The following is a 19,456-nucleotide window of genomic DNA, read 5'->3' on the forward strand; positions in this document are numbered from 1 at the left end:
CTTTGGCAGACAGACACCCAGGGTTCAAGCCACCGACCTTCCACTTACAAGATGATGTGACGATTATAGGTGGAGCCTCTCTATGACATCACACAGGTCTCACAGTAGAGTTAATTCTATGTAGACCAGAGAAACACAGATCACACTTCAGCTTTTTAAAACTTTTGAACCCTTCAGATGTTTTTATGGTTAAACGACGATACGAGGTCGGTGAAAGGGTCACATACATAACATCTCCTATCACTAGTACGCAGATGATATCCAAATGTACCTTCCTCTAAATTTGGATGCCCCGTCCCCATTCTCGCCTTTGTTCCAATGTCTGCGGGTGGTTAAAGACTGGCTATCCCAGAACTCGCTTATCTTAAATGAAAGCATAACAGAAATTGTTTTCGATAGCCACGTTCCTCTGGGCCAGCTAACTGATACAATGGGGTCTTTCGCCAACCACCTTTCTCGTTCTGCCAGAAACCTCGGAGTGCTCATGGATAGTTCTTTTAAATTGAACAAGCAAGGTATCCACTGTGCTAAAAAACTGCTTTTATCAATTACACCAAATGTCCAAAGCTAAGCCCTATATACCGCATAAAGAACCTGAAAAACGTATCCATGCCTTCATCACTTCTAGATTGGACTATTGCAACTCTCTTTACCTGGGCCTCCAACTCTCCCTCCTTCAGCGCCTGCAATTAGCCCAAAATGCGGCAGCATGCCTCCTAACCGGCACCAGAAGGCATGAGCACATCACCCCTGTCCTCGCTAACCTACACTGGCTTACCGTCAAATATCGCATTGATTTCAAAATCCTGCTCACTTTTAAAATTCTAAATAACCTGCCCCATAGGTGTTTAACTGATCTCCTTGATCCGTACAACCTAAAGAGAGCACTAAGATCCTCCAGCCAACTGCTCCTAATGCAACCAAGGTCTCGTTTAAAAACTAGAGGTGACCGTGCATTTGCCATCACTGCCCCTAGACTCTGGAATAATCTCCCAGTCGAAATCCGGACATTGGAATCAGTTCAATCGTTCAAATCCCGTTTAAAAACATGCTTGTTTAACTTAGGTTTTGAAACAAATTAGTTTGACTTTCATTCGGCCTGCATTACACCATGTAAATGCAATTTTAAGTATAATGTTCTTTGTTCTGCCCGCATTGCGGTTTTATTGTGAAGCACTTTGATCTACACTAGTCTTTTAAATATACTATAGAAATAAACTTTGACTTGACTTGACATGACCTCAGACTGAGGAACAGGAAGCATCAGCAGGTCAGAGACTCGGGGTCAGAAACCAAGTCACTGCGTACAGTCTAACAGGAAGTTACATCGCCAAACAGCTTTCTGCGGTTTCCCTGCGGTCATGTGACCCTGGTGACTGATGTCAACATCCCCGAGGAGTCATGGTTTCCGCTGTGTGACCTAATGAGCTCCACGAGAAAATGTGAGGAAGTCGACCACATCAGGGCTGATCGATGAGGATGCTTCGACGCGGGCTACTTGGCTCGCCGTTCGGGTTATTGGGACTGCGACTCAGAAACTCCAAAGGAGACGCTGCTGTGGACCAAAGTTCACTCCAGTTCATCAGACTCAGAAGAGGATGTTTCTGTGTCTCACCTGTTTAAGCTTTAAAATTTGCAGCATTAGGGGCGTGGCCTCTTTGACGTACAGGTGGCACAGAAACTGACGTCTCACTGAGATTTTTCTATTTCACTCGCATGAGCTCGGGCGCTCTCTCTGGAGTATTCAGCATGAGCTCAGGTGTCCACTGTGGGCTGAGAACTGATCAGCTGCTATCTGTACCAACACAGATGAGATGAATGAGTAAACATATCTAGTAACGTGCATACATCTCATCATTCTCACATTCCTGCTCTTATATTTGGTTGTTTCTTGTATTTTGCAGCTCTGTTGCTTGTGAAGCTGGCACACAAGAATTTCACTCACATGTGCTGTGACTATAAAAGTGATTTGATTTGATTACAGAGAAAAGCAGCAGAAACATCTGATCTGAACAGGCACTGATTTGATCTTTGAGTGGCCTGTGACCTCTGACCCCCTGACTGTTAGGAGGTCTTTCTCAGTCCAGCCTCTGGAGCTGTGAACTTAGTTCAGTCTACAAATGCACCAGAACCTCCAAATAATTAACTTCTAATTAATTTCATCTTTCGAGGTCTCGATGTGATCGGAACCAGTCATGTTTTCCCTTTATGCCATTCTGCTGACCAGTCACGATCAGTGGTGACAGAATCGACCAATAAGAATCCACCCTGACAGATTTAAAAATCCAGCGAGCAGGCTGAGAAACTTCCCCCCTCGTGTTGAGCCACAGAAGCAGAATCACCAGCTGCTGCGTCACATCATGTGTGTGTTTGTAAGTCCGATTTTATCCTGTTTATTTCTGTTTTTCCATTTTGATACCGAGCCGGTCCTGTTGAGCGTTAGTTTCCATCTTTTGTACTTCCTACGTGCGTAATAGCGGGAGGCGTGTCCTAGTGCATGTGCTGATAGATATTTGTAGTTGTTCCTCAGACAGAGTCTAAAGTGGATCGTCAGTCAGCCTTCCCGGTGAGTCGACTTCTGTTATTATTAATAGAAACATATGACTGTTGCTCAAAGTCTGTGTACTGTCACAGATTTTTTAAAAATCATCTTACACATAATAAATAAAATAAAACTGAGAAATTATATTTGTAAATGGGTTTAATAATTTCAACATAAAAGTACAAATAGAAGGAGCCTTTATTCATGGTTTTACTTTGATGAGACTTGTAGTTTGACCTGAATGATACATGATCACACGGTTTAGTATATATATTATTATTTAGTGATTTAAACACAAGGACTGAAGAACGAGTGATTATTAATCTGTATGATTGAATCAATGTTTTTATGTGACATCTTTAAACATGTTTCTATTATTAATAATGATTATTCAGTAAATTCAGTATGACTTTATTGATATTGACAGAAATATGAATGTGATTATTTCGATGACATGTCAAGGATGATTTTGTAAGTTTATAAATATAAATAAATTTATAAAGAACCAGATTAAATGAGTCACATCACAGCATAATTAGAGGAATCCAATAACAGGAATCAGAAATGAGGACTCATTTTACAGGAACCCGATCACAAAAGTCAAATTACAGGAGTCATATTGAAAGAGATTATAGAACCAGATTATATGGGTCAGATCACAGGATGTATATTACGGCAAATTACAGGAACTGGAATACAGGGTCAGACTAGAGGAGTCAGAGTATAGGAGCAAGATTACAAAGAACAGATTACAGGAGTCAGATTAGAGTAATCACGCTAGCAAGATTACAGAGTCATATTAGAAGAGTCAGATTGTGCGATTCAAATTACAGACATCGGATTACAGGAGTCAGATTAGAGGAATCAGAACACATGAGCCAGATTTCAAGAGCCACATTTCAGGGGTCATATTAGAGGACTCAGTTTATAGGGACCTGATCACAGGAGTCGGATGTTAGATATTTGGTTTAGAAGAAATGACAATACTATGAAGGATGTGTTTTTACCTTCAGAGACTCGCCTGCATTAATCTCATGACTGTTTTCATGTGCAGTCTCTATAAGAATCTAGATGTGTGTATCAAGGTGTCTGCGATGTGTGGGCGTGTCTCTAGTTCCCATGGCGATTGTCTGCATACTGTGCAACATCCTGCTACTGGTTCCTGAGCTGAAGATCCAGTTCCTGTTGGACGGTCATGTGACTAGAGAGGCTACCTGGGCCACAGGACTGTGGGGCTCTGGCTTCCTGGTGAGTGTGTGTATATACATGGACTGGTTCTTATACTACACATAAATATACATATATATATATATATATATATATATATATATATATACATATATATATATATATGTGTATACTACTATAACATGCCTCATTCATGCATGTTTGTGTATGTGAGCTTCAGATCAGTAGGCCAAAGTAGGGGTTCTACATATCACCTTACTTTGGACCTTTCATCTCTTCCTCAAAGTTAAATAAGGTCAGCTTTAATAAAATGTCTGTTGTCTGTGAAACTAAGCTTCATCTCTGGTGCCTTCACATTTAGGAAACGATTGGGGTCAACCTGAAACAAAGGCAGATGTGAAATGTAAAAGTGAGATCGAGGTCAACTGTGACATGATATTTAGATGCAAAATATAATGTGATAGTCACAATCACATAGTACGATTAAAAAGAACAAAGTAAACAATATGAAAATATACAGAATATAATATTATTCCCTCAAAAGTAAATACTGCGCAGAGCTCCCCTAGCAGAAGTCTGCAGACTGCTTCTTCTTCTTTAGACTCTCTCCAATCTTTCTTTCTGAGTTAACTTAAGTAATGACTTTCTCCAAAACATCAGTGTTTCTACTACACCTCAATCCTACAAGACTGCTCACTAATTATAGGCCAATCTCCAACCTTCCTTTCATATCAAACATCCTTGAAAGAGTAGTTGTCAAACAGCTAACAGATCATCTGCAGAGGAATGGCTTATTTGAAGAGTTTCTGCTGTCTATTAGTGCCTCTATTTTGTCTGTGCTAGTGCCGTACCCTGTCATTGACTTGTGTTGATTCTCCATATTACTGTGAAGCACTTTGGTGTGCCTTCGGGTTTTTAAATGTGCTATATAAATAAAACTGTATTGTATTGTATTGTAAGAGTTTCAGTCAGGTTTCAGAGCTCATCACAGCACAGAAACAGCTTTAGTGAAGGTTACAAATGATCTTCTTATGGCCTCTGACAGTGGACTCATCTCTGTGCTTGTCCTGCTAGACCTCAGTGCAGCGTTCGATACTGTTGACCATATTTCATTGAGTGATTCAGTCACAGCTTGGGGCAGATAGCCCCCCCCTCATTGAGCCTGGTTCTGCTGCAGGTTTTCCTTCCCAGTGTTTCCAAAGCGCTCGTTCATTATGATTTTTGTTGTTTTTCTGTTTTCTTTATAGTATTGTATACCTTACAGTATAAAGCACCTTGCGGCGACTGTTGTTGTGATTTGGTGCTATATAAATAAAATTGAATTGAATTGAAAAGTTGCATATCAATGATCATAAACAGACCTCCCAGCCTATTGTTTGTCAGTGTCGCTGGTTTCAGTCATTGTACAAATGTCCTGTTTATAAGGTTGAAACCTGCAGTCAGCTGAGACTGGAGAAATCACCTGATGATGATGAAACATTTCTTCTATTGAAATGTCCAGATGAACAGGATCAACTTTGGGTATAGACCAATTACCTGTATTACCTGTGGTTATTGAAGGTTATTGAAAAAGTTGCTGCTAAACAACTAAAAGAACATTTGGAAAGAGCAGCTTTGCTCCATCCAATGGAGCTTAAATTTAGATTAAACCAACCAAAACTGCAGAGCTAATCCATTTGCTTATATGGAATAGAATAGACACACTGACATTGTACATGTACAACAAAACTGTGGGTGCTCCCCACCAAGTGTCCAGGTATGAAGTATAAATAGTAAGACAGCAGGGACAAATATCAGACATGAGAGACATATACAGAACAAGAGAACAAGGCACACATTAGAAGAACAGGTTCCAAGTGCTTGTAAGTAGTGCAGAGGACACCGTCTGGGTAGAGTCTGTGTGTGAGTGGCCTGAGTGATCAGGGCCACTCAGACCATGGCTCAGATGGGTGGGAAGGGGTGGGGTGTGGAGGGGATGGTGTTTTTTAACAGTCTGAATGGCCCAGGGGAAGAAGCTGTTAGTGAGTGTGTGAGACCTGACTGACCAGAGGCGCCGACCAGAGGGCAACGGGTCAAACAGGTGGTGGGTGGGGTGCTAGGGGTTACCTGTGATGGCCCTGGTTTTCCTGAAACAGGAGGATCAGGCAATGACCTCCAGGGGTGTCAGAGGGCAGCCAGTGATGTTTTTGGTGGTTTTAATGACCCTCTGTGCAGCCTTCCTGCTCTCAGTCGTGGCCCCTGAGTACCAAACACCAGGCAGGAGGAGAGCACACTCTCCACTGAGGAGCAGTAGCAGCTCCTGGTCCAGGTTATTCTTCCTCAGGAGACAGAGGAAGTGCAGCTGCTGCTGGACCTTCTGGGCGATGCTGTTGTGGGTCCAGGTGAGATCAGCTGAGATGTGGGTGCCCAGAAACCTGAAGGTGAAGACAGATTCCACCTGTTCTCCATTTATAATGAGAGTGGACCTGTCTGTGTCTCCTGAAGTCCATGATGAGTTCTTTGGTTTTAGGATGTTCAGCTTCTGTTTGTTTTCTGAGCACCAGCAGGACAAGTTCTCTACCTCCATGTAGAATAGAATAGCCCTTTATTGTCATTGTATATATACAGTGAAAATTGCACGTGTGCCATAAGGTGCTCTATAATCTGCTGTTATGGCACCGGTCCTGGAGTACATAAGCACACAGCCCGCAGCGCATTACCTTACCAGAGTCTTTGTTGCATCCTGGGACTGGGGAACCAGCAGCTAGACACTCAGAATGGCTAATTGAAGGCAGGACAGTCCTGATCCCCAAGGACCCCCAGAAGGGACCGATCGCATCCAACTACTGGCCAAAAACCTGCCTCAGCACCATGTGGCAGCTCCTGCCAGGCATCATAGCGGCTAAGATGAACAGGCACATCGCTCACTACATGAGCGGGACACAAAAAGAACTGGCAGGAATACCAGAGGAGCGAAACACCAGCTACTGGTAGACCGAGCAGTCAGCCGAGGCTGCAAGACCAGACTGACCAAACTGTGCACTGCCTGGATTGACTACAAGAAAACCTGTGACTCAATGCCCCTCACCTGGATCCTGGAATGTCTATACCTGTACCAGATCAACAGGATCCTAAGAGCCCTCATCAGGAACTCAATGGGGATGGCGAACAGCACTAGCGGCCAAGTGTTTTTCTACTTCAACTCTTGGCGGAGGCGGACGCCTCTCTCTCTCTCTCCCTCTCCCTCCCTTATCTTTCCTGCTTAGCTCCTATGTCCTTGTCTAGTCTCGTCTAACTCAAGCGCTCCTCTCTAACTCAGCGCTCCTCTCTAACTCAGCGCTCCTCTCAGTCTCGTTCTTGTTCTCTAAAATGTAAAGAAGAATTATGGATTTCATCAACTGGTCCCTTGATGCAATTGACACTCTCTTCTCTACGAGGAGCCTGGGCTTGAGAGAGCACCAGTGTCCTGGAGGGACGTTCCCTGCTGGATACACGGTGGATGGGTAGCAGAAGTGGTGCGTCGTATGCATTTAAATAGTCCATTTAAAAAACATTTTGCCGCGGCGTTTCAAAGAGCCACAAAGTAAATAAAAGGCAGACAGAAATGAGGCAGGCCGAATCTTCTTACTTTACACGCATGCGCAGTACTGGAATGTTTTAGACGAAGGTAGTCAAACTGAGGGGATCGAACTACCAGAAGGCAACATTGCAGACATAGAGGACAGTTACAAGTACCTGGGGATCCCTCAGTAAATGGAAACCACAAAGAGGCCGCTAGGAAAGTTGCAACCACCAAGTACCTGCAGAGGGTCAGGCAGGTCCCGAGGAGTCAGCTGAACGGTAACAACAAGATCTGGGCCATCAACACCTACGCCCTGCCCGTGATCAGGTACCCTGCTGGTATAATAAACTGGCCAAAGGAGGAGATAGAAGCCACTGACATCAAGACAAGGAAGCTCCTGACCATGCATGGAGGGTTTCACCCCAAGTCCAGCACCCTGAGGCTGTACGCTAAGTGGAAGGAAGGAGGCCGGGGACTGGTGAGGGTCAGCACCTCAGGCAGCAGAAACGTGAGAAAGAAGAGGAGCAAGAGGAGGCACCATCATGGAAGCACAGGCCCCTGCATGGTATGTACCACCGACAAATAGAATAAGTGACTGACATCCAGAAATCCTACCAGTGGCTGGACAAAGCTGAACTGAAAGACAGCACAGAGGCACTAATCATGACAGCACAGGAACAAGCTCTGAGCACAAGATCGATAGAGGCTGGGGTCTATCACACCAGGTGCAGGTTGTGTAAAGATGCCCCTGAGACTCATTAGCCACAAACACACAACTATGGGCACGCTAAGGTTTGTCTCATGGAATGTGCATGGAGCTGGCTCTAGGGAAAAAAGGTTAAAAATATTTAACCAACTTAAAAAACTACAGGCAGACGTTGTTTTAATACAAGAAACCCACATGCCTGTCACAGGTTTGAATAAACTTAAAACACCTGAGTTTCCTAATGTGTTCTCAGCCTGTTATAATTCTAGACAAAGGGGAGTAGCAATTCTAATACATAAAAATATTAATTTCACAGTACTCGATACAGTTATAGATCCAGAGGGCAGATTCCTAATAGTCAAACTATCTATACTTAACCAAAAGCTAGGTATTGTAAGTATATATGGTCCGAATGTTGATGACCCCTCATTCTTCCACGGTTTTTTTAGTGCACTCTCTGAACACCTAGATTGCACACTTGTTCTTGGGGGAGACCTCAACCTTGGACTAAATGAAGAAATGGATAGGCTCAGTACAGCAGGAACTCAGCGTAATTGGCAGTCCACAAATATAATCAAACAGTATATGAGCGACTTTGGTCTTTGCGATGCATGGCGCTCCCTCCACCCTAACAGTAAGGAATATTCTTTCTTCTCACATGTTCATCACTCCTACTCTCGTCTGGATTATTTTTTGGTCAGCAGCTCACTGCTGAGGGACATTTCAGACACTGAGATTCACCCTATAGCTGTCAGCGATCATGCTCCTGTATCTTTAACACTAATGCAGAAGAATAATACCACACCAAGTAAAAACTGGAGATTTAATACATCGCTGCTCAAAGATGAAGAGTTTATCAGATACTTTAAAAAAGAATGGACTTCATATTTAGACTTTAATGACATTCCTGGAACATCAGCATCTGTCCTCTGGGAAGCAGGGAAAGCTGTGATGAGAGGTAAAATAATCTCTTTCTCATCACATAAGAAGAAAGAAGAAAACAAAAATATTCAAGAACTAGAAAAAAACCATCAAATCCTTAGAAAAAGCCTATGTATCACACCAAGATCAAGAAATATTAAACAATTTACGCAAAACAAAACTAGAATTAAATGAAATTATTAATAAAAAGACTAAATTCTTAGTACAAAGACTTCGCCTGCAAAATTATGAACATGGTAACAAATCCGGACAATTTCTTGCTAACCAGTTAAAAATCAATAAAGAAAAAACAACTATATGTGCTGTTAAAGATTTATCTGGGAATACAATATATGATCTTAAAAAAATAAACAAAATTTTTAGGGATTTCTATGAAACTTTATATACACCACAAATAAACCCATCTAAAAACGAAATTGATCAGTTTCTGGACAACATAACTCTTCCAAAATTATTAGACACCCAAGCAATGGCACTGGATTCGCCACTGACGCCAGGTGAACTCCAGGAAGCCCTGATAAGTATGCCCAATAATAAGGCTCCAGGTCCAGACGGCTTTCCTGCAGAATTCTACAAAGAATTCTGGACGATTCCAGCACCAGTTTTTTACAGAACGTTGTTGGAAATCAAAGAAAATGGCAGACTACCACCAAATATAAACTCTGCAAATATTAGTCTCTTACTAAAACCAGGCAAAGACCCTGTATATCCCTCAAGCTATCGTCCAATATCCCTTATTAATGTAGACCTCAAAATAATCTGCAAAGCTCTCTCAAAGAGATTAGAGAAAATGACCCCCCTCTTAATTCATCCTGACCAAACTGGTTTCATAAAAGGTAGGCACTCATCAACAAATACACGTAGATTACTTAATTTAACAGACTACTCATGCAGTAAAAACATTGAAACCATAATATTGTCTCTTGATGCAGAAAAAGCATTTGACAGAGTTAACTGGAAATTTCTATTTGCAACTTTACACAAATTTGGTTTTGGATCTTCTTTCATAAACTGGTTAAAAATATTATATAATTCCCCAACAGCTTGTGTCAGAACAAATGACCAGACATCCTCCAGCTTCTGTCTCCTGAGGGGCACCAGGCAGGGATGCCCACTCTCCCCTTCACTGTTTGCAATTTTTATTAAACCACTAGCAGCAGCAATTAGACAGAATTCAGTAATTAAGGGCATAAAATGCAAGAACGTAGAACATAAAATCAGCCTTTATGCAGATGATGTGTTACTTTTTCTCCAAAACTCACAAACCAATATCTCTGGGGTGATTGAATTGATAAATTCTTTCTCAAGAGTCTCAGATTATTCAATCAACTGGTCAAAATCTACAGTTCTTCCAATTAATTGCTCCTTCCATAATTCTTCTCCTACACCACTGCAATCTGGAAATATAAAATATTTAGGTATTAATGTCTCTCCTAAGCTTTCAGAATTAACTAAATTAAACCACATCCCGCTTTTAAAGACAGTAGAAAGCGATCTGGCTAGATGGAAATCTTTACCCATATCACTCATGGGAAGGGTTGCCGCTATAAAAATGATGGTCTTGCCAAAAATAAACTATTTGTTTTCAATGATCCCAAGTAAGCCATCACAAGATTGGTTCAGATCTCTAGACTCATGTATTTCTAAATTCCTTTGGAAAGACAAACCCCCACGTATCAGCTTAAAAACATTACAAAGGACCAAGGATAAAGGAGGATTAGATCTGCCTAACTTTAATCACTATTTTTTAGCCAACAGGCTTCAGTTCATCTCTAGATGGTTTAAACACAGCTTCTTAGATGAGCCCTGGCTAGATGTTGAACAGGCACTATGTAATAATCTAGAAATTTCAGATCTACCATTTATCAGCTCAAACATCAAAAGACATGAATGCTTTAAAAGCATCAACATCAGCTCTTCTCTGACAGCATGGTGGGAGTTTCTAAAAATGACAGCGTCCTCATTAATCCCATGCAAACGTACACCTATCTGGAATAACCCTGACATATTACAAAACAATAATATGATTAATTTTCCAGAATGGAGTTGTAAAGGAATTAAATACTTAGAACATATATTAGAAGGAACAGAATTTATTCCATTTGACAGACTAGTTACACAATATGGGATCAACAAGAAAAGATTTTTAGAATATCAACAAATTAAATCCATAGTAAAAAAGAGATTTAACCTCAGTCAAGCTGAATTACAAACACCACCAAGTGCGGTACACTTTCTTACTCTTAAATCCCCCAAATTATTATCTAAAATATACAGAACACTTTCTAAAATAGATGAATCAATATCCCTTCCTATTGCAAAGTGGGAAGCAGATTTATCAGTAAGCTTAGACCAAAACTTCTGGTCTCGGGTATGCTTAAAAACCTTTAAATTGATTAAAAATCCCAGTCTGCAATTAATACAATACAAAATACTACATAGAGTGCACTATACAGGTCATCGGAGGTTCAAGATGGGCTTTACATCTTCCAACAACTGCTCACACTGTCAAGGCAATACACCAGACAATTACATCCACGCCCTTTGGTTCTGTCCACCAGTGCAGAAGTTTTGGCGTGAGATATGTGAAGACTTATCAAAGTGTCTGAAATGTAACATTCCAGCCTCCCCTTTAGTGTGCTTGCTGAGCAACTTGGATGAGGTCACTGCAGAAATAAACACAGCCCACATTGTTTTTACAGCCCTATGCATTGCCAAGAAAACGGTCCTCCTTAACTGGAAAAATAAAATAATCTTAATTCTAATCAATATAAAAACCATCTAATAGATCACATTAGTCTTGATACAGCCTCTGCCACCACATTTGATCAATCCCTTTGGGCTCCTTTGATCGGCTTCATCACCTAGTGGGGGTGGGGGGTCATGGTTTGGTCCTGCCTTCGTTATTGTGGTTGATGTGGAGGTTGGGATGGGCTTAGGGCGCCAGGAGAACCCCTAGAGACGTTATCCCTGGAGGGCTCAACCCGGGGGGTTGTGGTCATAACCTGGTTAGTGGCTCTGGTTGCTCTTAGAGGGTGTTCTCCTCGTGGCTGCGTGCAGCGGGGCTGGGGGATGGTCTGTACTGGCGGACATAGGTTACTGGCCTGGTGGCCTGGCTGCCCCTGAGTGGATCCGGGGCAGGCGGGGGGGCTTGGGGTTCGGGGGTGCTTCGTCTCCGTGATGGGGCTCTGGCTGGGCCTTGGAGGCTTCGGTCCTCGTCGGTGTGTCGCCGTTGTTGTGGGCGGGTGGGTGCACGGGGGCTCAGCCCTGGCGCAGGTGGCCTCTGGTGCATCGGCCTAACTGGGGGGCTCTTCAACTGGCAGGGAGGTTGTTCCATCCTTGCAGAAGTCCACTCTGCAGGTGGGGGAGAGACACAGGAGAGGTGGAGAATAAACCTAACCTGGGTGTCTGTTGTCTTGTGTAGTCTGGAGATGATTGAATGTTGGGGTGGGTATAGTTTCCTCTGCGGTGGGGTGGGGTGGGCTTCCCCAGGTCCTGTAGGGCTTAGCGGTGCTGCTGCCATAGGCCCCGGTCTGGATGGGCCTGGGCCCCTTGCCTTGGTGGGTGCTAGGGGACGGGGGTGCCTACTGGGGTCAGCGGGGGAGCTGGCCCTAAAGAGGGGCATCTTGCCCCTCCCTTCTTTTCCTCCCATCCCCGGCTGCCTCCCTCTTCCCGCTCCACCACACCCACCCACACAGGTAGGGCCTTGGGGTGTGGGTGTGTCACCAGGGTGCAGGGGAGGCATTCCCCCCCTCTGTCCCCTTCTGGCCACCTGTGCCTCAATTTTATTTCACAACTTAGACATCCACATTATTCACACTCTCATAACACACACACACACACACACACACACACACATATATATATATATATATATATATATATATATATATATATATATATATATATATATATATATATATGTAGGGCCTTGAGGGTGACCACGTTAACGGCATCGAGAGGACGGTCTGTGTATTCAACCCTACCTCTGGCGCCGGTGCCCACCTCTCAATTTTAAATCCATGTAGACATTGAGGGTTCTCAGGAGGGGCCGTGCTAACACCTGCTGCTCCCTGGCAGCAGCACCATGCCCTCCCTTGTTTTAAATGCACTTTAGAACAACACGCAGCAACACTACACATGAGCGGGAGGAGGGAGGTATGGGGTCTTCACACACCCCCGTTCTCTACTAGCCATCGGGGCGGGGGGCTGGGAGGAGGTGTTGGCTGTCCGATTGGCCTCCCTGCTGCTGCGGAGCCTGGGGCGGTCTGCTTGCCTCCACCCCGGGGGAAAGGGTCACATCTCTTGGGTCTGGGTGCTGTTTCCCCCTCTGGGAGCGAGGGTACTTGGACCCGGGGCATAGAGTATGTTTGGGGAGTATGATTGTGTGTACATGTCTATGTATGTCTGTCCCTACGTTGGGTGAGTGCTGAGTGTTTGTATATGTGTGCATGAGGGTGGGAAAGCATGTTTATGTCTGTGTGTGCCTGTTTGTCTGTGTCTATATGTCAGGTCGGGTCTTAGACTCCACCTCCCTGGGTACTCCCAGGCCCTCCAAGTGTGGAGGCCTATCTCCCCTCACCACACTCCCTGCTGGTAACTGATGCCCTCAGGGGTTGGTGCATTGGTGGTTCTTGGTGTCTGGGGCTGGGCGCTCAGGTATGCACCAGCTCACTCCCGGTGGCTACTTGGCGGGGCCTGGTGCCTGGTGCCTGTCGCTCGGTCAGGCCTCTTCCGGGGCAAAGGGGGCCCTCGGGCCTCCGGCCTCGGGGCCTGCAACTCGGTTCACTCTGGCACAGCTGGCTGCCGGCAGAGCCGGCGGGCACGCCAGTGCAGCCCCCTCTGGCTTCTGCTCCGTGGCTACTGGGTGACCCCCTCGTCTGGGGATCTCCTCAGCCCTTCCCAGGAAGGTGGCACGGATGCCCCTCCGGCGGTACTCCTTGGGCTCTCGCACTCTGGGGCCTCTGGATGTCTGGAGCCTGGATCTCCTCCATGCCTGCTTCATGCCCTGGGGGATGGGGCTATGGCCCTCCACACCCTCTAGCAGACCGTTACATGGGGAAACCTTTTGTATACAAGCGCGTTGATCCACACAGGTGTGCACACGGGTGTTCACTGTTCGTAGACATAAACTACACCTTTCTTAGCTGCTACTTCAAAGCACATTGTGCGCTGTCTGTCCTGCGTGCTGCACAACAACTTTCAATATTTAGTATTTACTGATGTTCACACTTAGCTAGATTAACGTGATGGTGTTGTGTTTAGTATGTTGCTTTGTTTTTGTTTGGTTTTTTTTTTTTTTGCTTGTCTTCTCTTCTTTTTCTCTCAACAGGTGATCCAGGAGATTTTTTTTTTCTTTCTCTTTGTCTTTGTAAGTGCCCTTTCTCACTGTCTCTTTTCCCTTCTGTTTTTCTTTTCCTTCCTCTCTTTCTTTCTCCCTTTCCTATCCCCCAGTCATGTCTGTCCCATCTGTAACAACTGAAAATAAAATAAATAATAACAACAAAGTTTGATCAAATGGACCAATACGGCAATGCCATGATGATCCATTTGGCAGAATAAATCCATTTGGTATCCTTGTTGGTCTTCAGACAACAATGCTGACGGCTAAAGAACCAAATGGGACAGACAAAAAAAAAAAAAAAAAAAAAGATGCCCCTGAGACAATCCAGTCATATCATTCATATTCATGTTATTTTAAATAGCTGAATTTGTCTTAGAACAAGTTGCTTACTGAGGATTTTTTGTGTGTTCCTGGTTGTGGTTTTATCTGCTCAGTGACTGTCAATAAAACCTGGGTGCTGGGTCTGGTACAGTGCATTTTTTGTTTTGGGATTTTAATGTTTATTTGGTTCTAAATCATTTAGGATGTTTGGCTCACTGTATTGACTTGTCAGCTGCATTTGCATCAGTATAATTTGCTTACTGATGATGTGTTTTTATGTTTCTCTTTGCGATTTGACCTGAACAAAGTTAAAGTAGAAAATGAAATCAAAGTGTAACAGTTTAACTAGAATTTTTAAACTCTGATTTCAGGTTCTACTTGGAGCTCGAGCCTTTGTCCAGAGCAGCAGAACCCGAGGCTGCTGTGCATTCAGGAGTCAGGTGACCTCAGGCTCCACCCCCTCTTGCACTGATTTTCATCACAGATATTTTTTATCAAAGTGAAATCTGGAAACCACATCTGTATTTTTTTGCTCCAGATGTTGTCAGTCATACCACGACTCTCTCCTCCAGATGTTGTGCCAGCTGCTTTACTCCTGCCTGTGTCTGCTCTCTGCTGCCTCCTGCTGCCTGGTCAGTGCCACTGGTCTGTCTCAGGGTCCCCGCTGCCTCTACAACGACTCCTCTGGTCCCACCTGGGGGGTCCCGCTGAAGCCCCTCCCAGGCCGGTGAGACACACTCACACAGATGTTTCACTGGTTTCCTGTCTCTCTGTCCCCAGACACTCGGAGTAATGTCACAGATGTTTCCTTGTACACTTGGACAGATATTCTCCTGTCTCCTTAGACACTCGGGATACCTGTTCAACAGGACTCTGTGGTCTGGGGTCTGCTTGGAGCCCAGCTCGGTGGTCCAGTGGAACTTGGTCCTGTTCAGTGTGATGGGGACTGTGAGCGGACTGCAGACGGTCCTCTGTGGGGCCAACATCCTGAACTCCATACTGGGCCTGATTCTGGGTCAGGGCCTCTGCCACAGCAAGGTCTGTGGGAGAACACAGCTGTGGACCTCTGCTCCAGATGTAGCAGTTTATTCATCCTGCGTGCGTGTGTGTGTGTGTGTGTGTGTGTGTGTGTGTGTGTGTGTGTGTTTCTATGTTTCAGGTCAGTCCAGTTTCAGTTTGACATGGATTCGATCCTGGGAGCTCCGACTGTGATACACAGAATTAAAATTAAGTCTTTCACTGATGCACTTTAGATAATCAATAGCATGAAGATCAATAACTTGAGATACCTCGACCTTACGCAGGATTGCAGTACATGTACCATTTAATAATTATTTATTTATTTTCCTGAATAAAACTATTTAAACCTCCAGTTAAGCTAAATAATCAATAATAATTAACGTGAGACTGACTGCTCATTACACCCTGAAAAGAAAAACCGGTCAACAACATGATGATTTTTCCTCCAATCAGACCTCGGACCGTGTCTTAACTCTGCTCGCAGCCTTTCAAAGATCAAATACTCTGACTACAGACGGCCTCGGGCTTCCTGTAAGCTGTTCAGGTGAGCTCATTCTGACTGTAACTGTCACAAACAGGCGAGGGGCGCGACCTTCAAACGAGTCAATCTCTTTATAATCGAGCTCTGGACGACAGGAAACCAGGATATTTGCATCACTGTCACATCATTAGGAAATGTAATAATTTAAGCTTGATTTCTGATCTGCCGCTGATTTTAAAGTTGTTCACCATGTTGCACCCCCACCTCTGAGAGCCAACCAGCAGAGCTGTGAGACTGTAGCTCCACCGTAAACTTCCTGAGGATCTGAAAACTAGCAGACACCATGAGAGTGGAGACTGTCAGCATTTGCATGCATGTGCTGTGGATTGATATGGGATTTGGACATCACCAATGAGTTCTGAAACTACTTTAGCCGGGCGGCTGTATTTGTATTAGCATAATATTGCTTATTGATGATGCAGTTGTGCTTGTTATTTGACCTGCCCAAGCACTACAGGGGGAGATTAGCTAGCAGCTGAAACTGGTGTCATGTGTTTTTTCTCTTTTGTTTGGGGTGTTTCATACATGGACCCTGACAATAAATTTAAACTAAATGAAGACTGGTTTGTGTCAAGCTTCAAAGATTTACAGGAATCTGGAAAAGACTCCAAAGTCACACTAAAGAGTGTTAATAAGAAAAACCGTCAGCTGAAGAAATAAAGAAGGAGAACATCCTGTTTCATCCTGCTCCGGGCTTCCTGTCTGTCTCTGCTAACTCTGACCTCTAACCTGTGAGACACGCACGCCGACAGCACTCTCTGCCTCCCATGACCTCCACGACACCGTTCACACGCTCTTCCTTCAAGATTACCTCTGCTTCATTTTCTGCACCATGTTCGAACAGTGAGTGAAGGAAAGCTGTGTGTGTGTGTGTGTGTGTGTGTGTGTGTGTGTGTGTGTGTGTCTTGTTTCCCCGCTGTGTTCCCATGTTCTCCTTGTATTCAGTGTCATGTCTCCCAGCCCGTTGTGTCCTCTGTATGTGTTCCGTAGTCTGATCCATGTCTCGTCTCCCATTGTCACTTCCCTGTTCTCTTGTTAAGTCCGAGTGTCTTACTCTGCCTATTTCCTGTTTTATTTTGACAGTCCTGTGTTCCATGTTCGGTGTGTTTAGTTTTGCTTCTCCTGTTGCGTCATGCTCATCTGTGTCAGCTGTTACCTTTCTGTGTATTTAAGCCCTCTGTCTCCCTCTGCTGGTTGTCTGACCGTCTGTTAACCTCCTCATGTCTCATGTATTTCCTAGTGTTCCTGGTTTTCATGTATTTAGTTTTCCCAGTTTAGGTTTTTGCGATTAGTTTCTCTTTTTCGTGTTTGGTTAATGTTTTCGGCCATAATAAAAGACACGTTTTCTGTTCAAATCAGCTCCGTTTCCACGTTTGGTCTGTCTCTGGGTCCACTAATGTCCACTCCACAGACTGTGACATGAGAACATGAGCTGAAGCTCAGGAGGGCTCAGAGACACCAACAGGTGCAGAGGGCTGATTGATCAATCATCACACAAGTATTGATGAAATGACATGTTAGCTCTGGGCACCCTTCCTGACACCCCCCCACCGGATTTGTGTCTCCTGCCATAAACAGACCAGGGGTCTTCTGCTTGTTAGGCAAGTGTGTAAACTAGGACTGGGCCATATTATACCGTTCATGGTAATACTGGTATAATGTTAGGCAATGGTAAGAAAATGAAATATTGCGATAGAACATGGGTAAAACGTGCATGCGCTGCACCTTTATTTTCATACGCACATGGCAGAAAAAGCATGGCGGAGAATGAAAAGGGCGAAAGCGGATCGTTGAATGAAACAGATGAACCAGAACTGGTTTGTAAAAATGGTGCAACATCAGTGGTGTGGAACTGGTTTGGTTTTTGTCCATCAGATACACAACAAAGCACATTTTTTGTAGAGCATGCAAGTGGGCCGTTGTTATTACCATATTTCCCGCACTATAAGGTGCTCTTAAACGCATTTAATTTTCTCAAAAATCGACAGTGCGCCTTATGTATGAATTCTAGTTGTGCTTACTGACCTTGAACTGATTTTATGTTCTACACGGCGCTCAAAGATCTGTCAAAAGAGTTTTAGTACGACTTTGCTAAGCTATGAAGCCGCACCGCTTGATGGATTGTTGCAGCGTTACGGCTACCGTAGTCAGGAGCCTCGTGGAGTGATACGTACTGTGCTTCAACATAATATTACCGTATAGTGTGTGTATAAGGACCACAAAATGGCTCCTGCTAAGAGACATGCTAATGAAGCGGATTTCAAACTCTATCAGTCACTCAGTAGAACATGGGAACAGAGCAGCACTGAGAGAATTCAACATTAATGGAAGCAAGAAGAATGAGTAAAGTTTGATTTATCTGGCTGTTTGGTTTTCTTATAGTCCCGTGCACCTTATGGTCCAAAAAACATGTATTTGACTTATTTATTTGGGACACTGTCAGTTTCATGTTGCAAAGCACCTGTTTTTAAGTTTTGTGGATATTCTACATGGTTATGCTTAGGATATGTCGGCCAATTTCCACTGGAAATGCCTTTTGGTTAAACTGACAGCGAGGAATTTGCCACCCTGACTCCCACAACACAGACTGAAAGCTCTTACCTGAGTGCTGCAGTCACAGGGGTGAAGGATGTCTTGCAGACACAGAGCACAGCAGAGGTCAGTCACACTTGTGTTTCATGGAGGAGCAGGAATGAATTCAATGTCCATCCATCCTCTTCACCTTATCAGGGTCGCGGGGGGCAGGAGCCTGTCCCAGTTACCACAGAGCAAGAGGCGGGGCACACCTGGACAGTCACCAGTCTGTCGCAGGGCTAACACATAAAGACAGACAACCATTCGCACACCTGGGCAATTTAGAATCGCCAGCTAACCTAACCCCACTGACTGCACGTCCGTGGACTGTGGGAGGAAGCCGGAGTACCGGAAAGAGCCCACGCAGACACGAGGAGAACATGCAGACTCCACAGAAAGGCCAGGTGGTGGAATCAAACTCAGGACCTTCTTGCTGTCAGCTAACCACCACACCACCGTGCACTTTAATTTAATGAATTAATAAGTAAATGTGCTATAAAACATTCATTTTGTTACCACCCTGGCTCCAAGGGAGCGCACACACGAATGCAGTGTGTGTGTGTGAGACCGTACAAACTGAATCATTGGTTCAGGTGACAAACATCACAGTGAGAAAGACGCTGACATAATCCGAGAACCACCGATGAGGCCGTCACAACAGCACATTCATTTACAAATCACTTTTTCTTTTCTTCTGTTTGTTTAGACGTAAATAAAATCATTCATTATGTGACGAT

The 19,456-nt window shown here is 44.2% G+C and overlaps 1 protein-coding gene across 3 annotated transcripts; it reads left to right on the forward strand.

Annotated features, from left to right (window-relative positions):
- The first annotated feature begins 90 nt into the window (after positions 1-90).
- On the forward strand, positions 91-17,026 carry LOC102081653 (transmembrane 4 L6 family member 5). Of its 3 annotated transcripts, XM_005462727.4 has the most exons (6): positions 91-2,566; positions 3,597-3,790; positions 14,956-15,024; positions 15,157-15,311; positions 15,430-15,622; positions 15,744-17,021. In XM_005462727.4, the coding sequence occupies exons 2-6, from the start codon at positions 3,614-3,616 to the stop codon at positions 15,762-15,764; spliced, it is 615 nt and encodes a 204-aa protein (XP_005462784.1). In that variant the 5' UTR covers positions 91-2,566; positions 3,597-3,613; the 3' UTR covers positions 15,765-17,021. The 3 variants fall into 3 exon arrangements, with proteins under 3 accessions (XP_005462784.1, XP_019203255.1, XP_013121255.1); XM_019347710.2 differs by having other exon boundaries at positions 3,657-3,790; positions 15,430-17,026; XM_013265801.3 differs by having other exon boundaries at positions 15,430-17,024.
- Positions 17,027-19,456: the final 2,430 nt, after the last annotated feature.

The sequence above is a fragment of the Oreochromis niloticus genome, linkage group LG14, assembly GCF_001858045.2.
Source record: "Oreochromis niloticus isolate F11D_XX linkage group LG14, O_niloticus_UMD_NMBU, whole genome shotgun sequence".
Classification (NCBI taxonomy): domain Eukaryota; kingdom Metazoa; phylum Chordata; class Actinopteri; order Cichliformes; family Cichlidae; genus Oreochromis; species Oreochromis niloticus.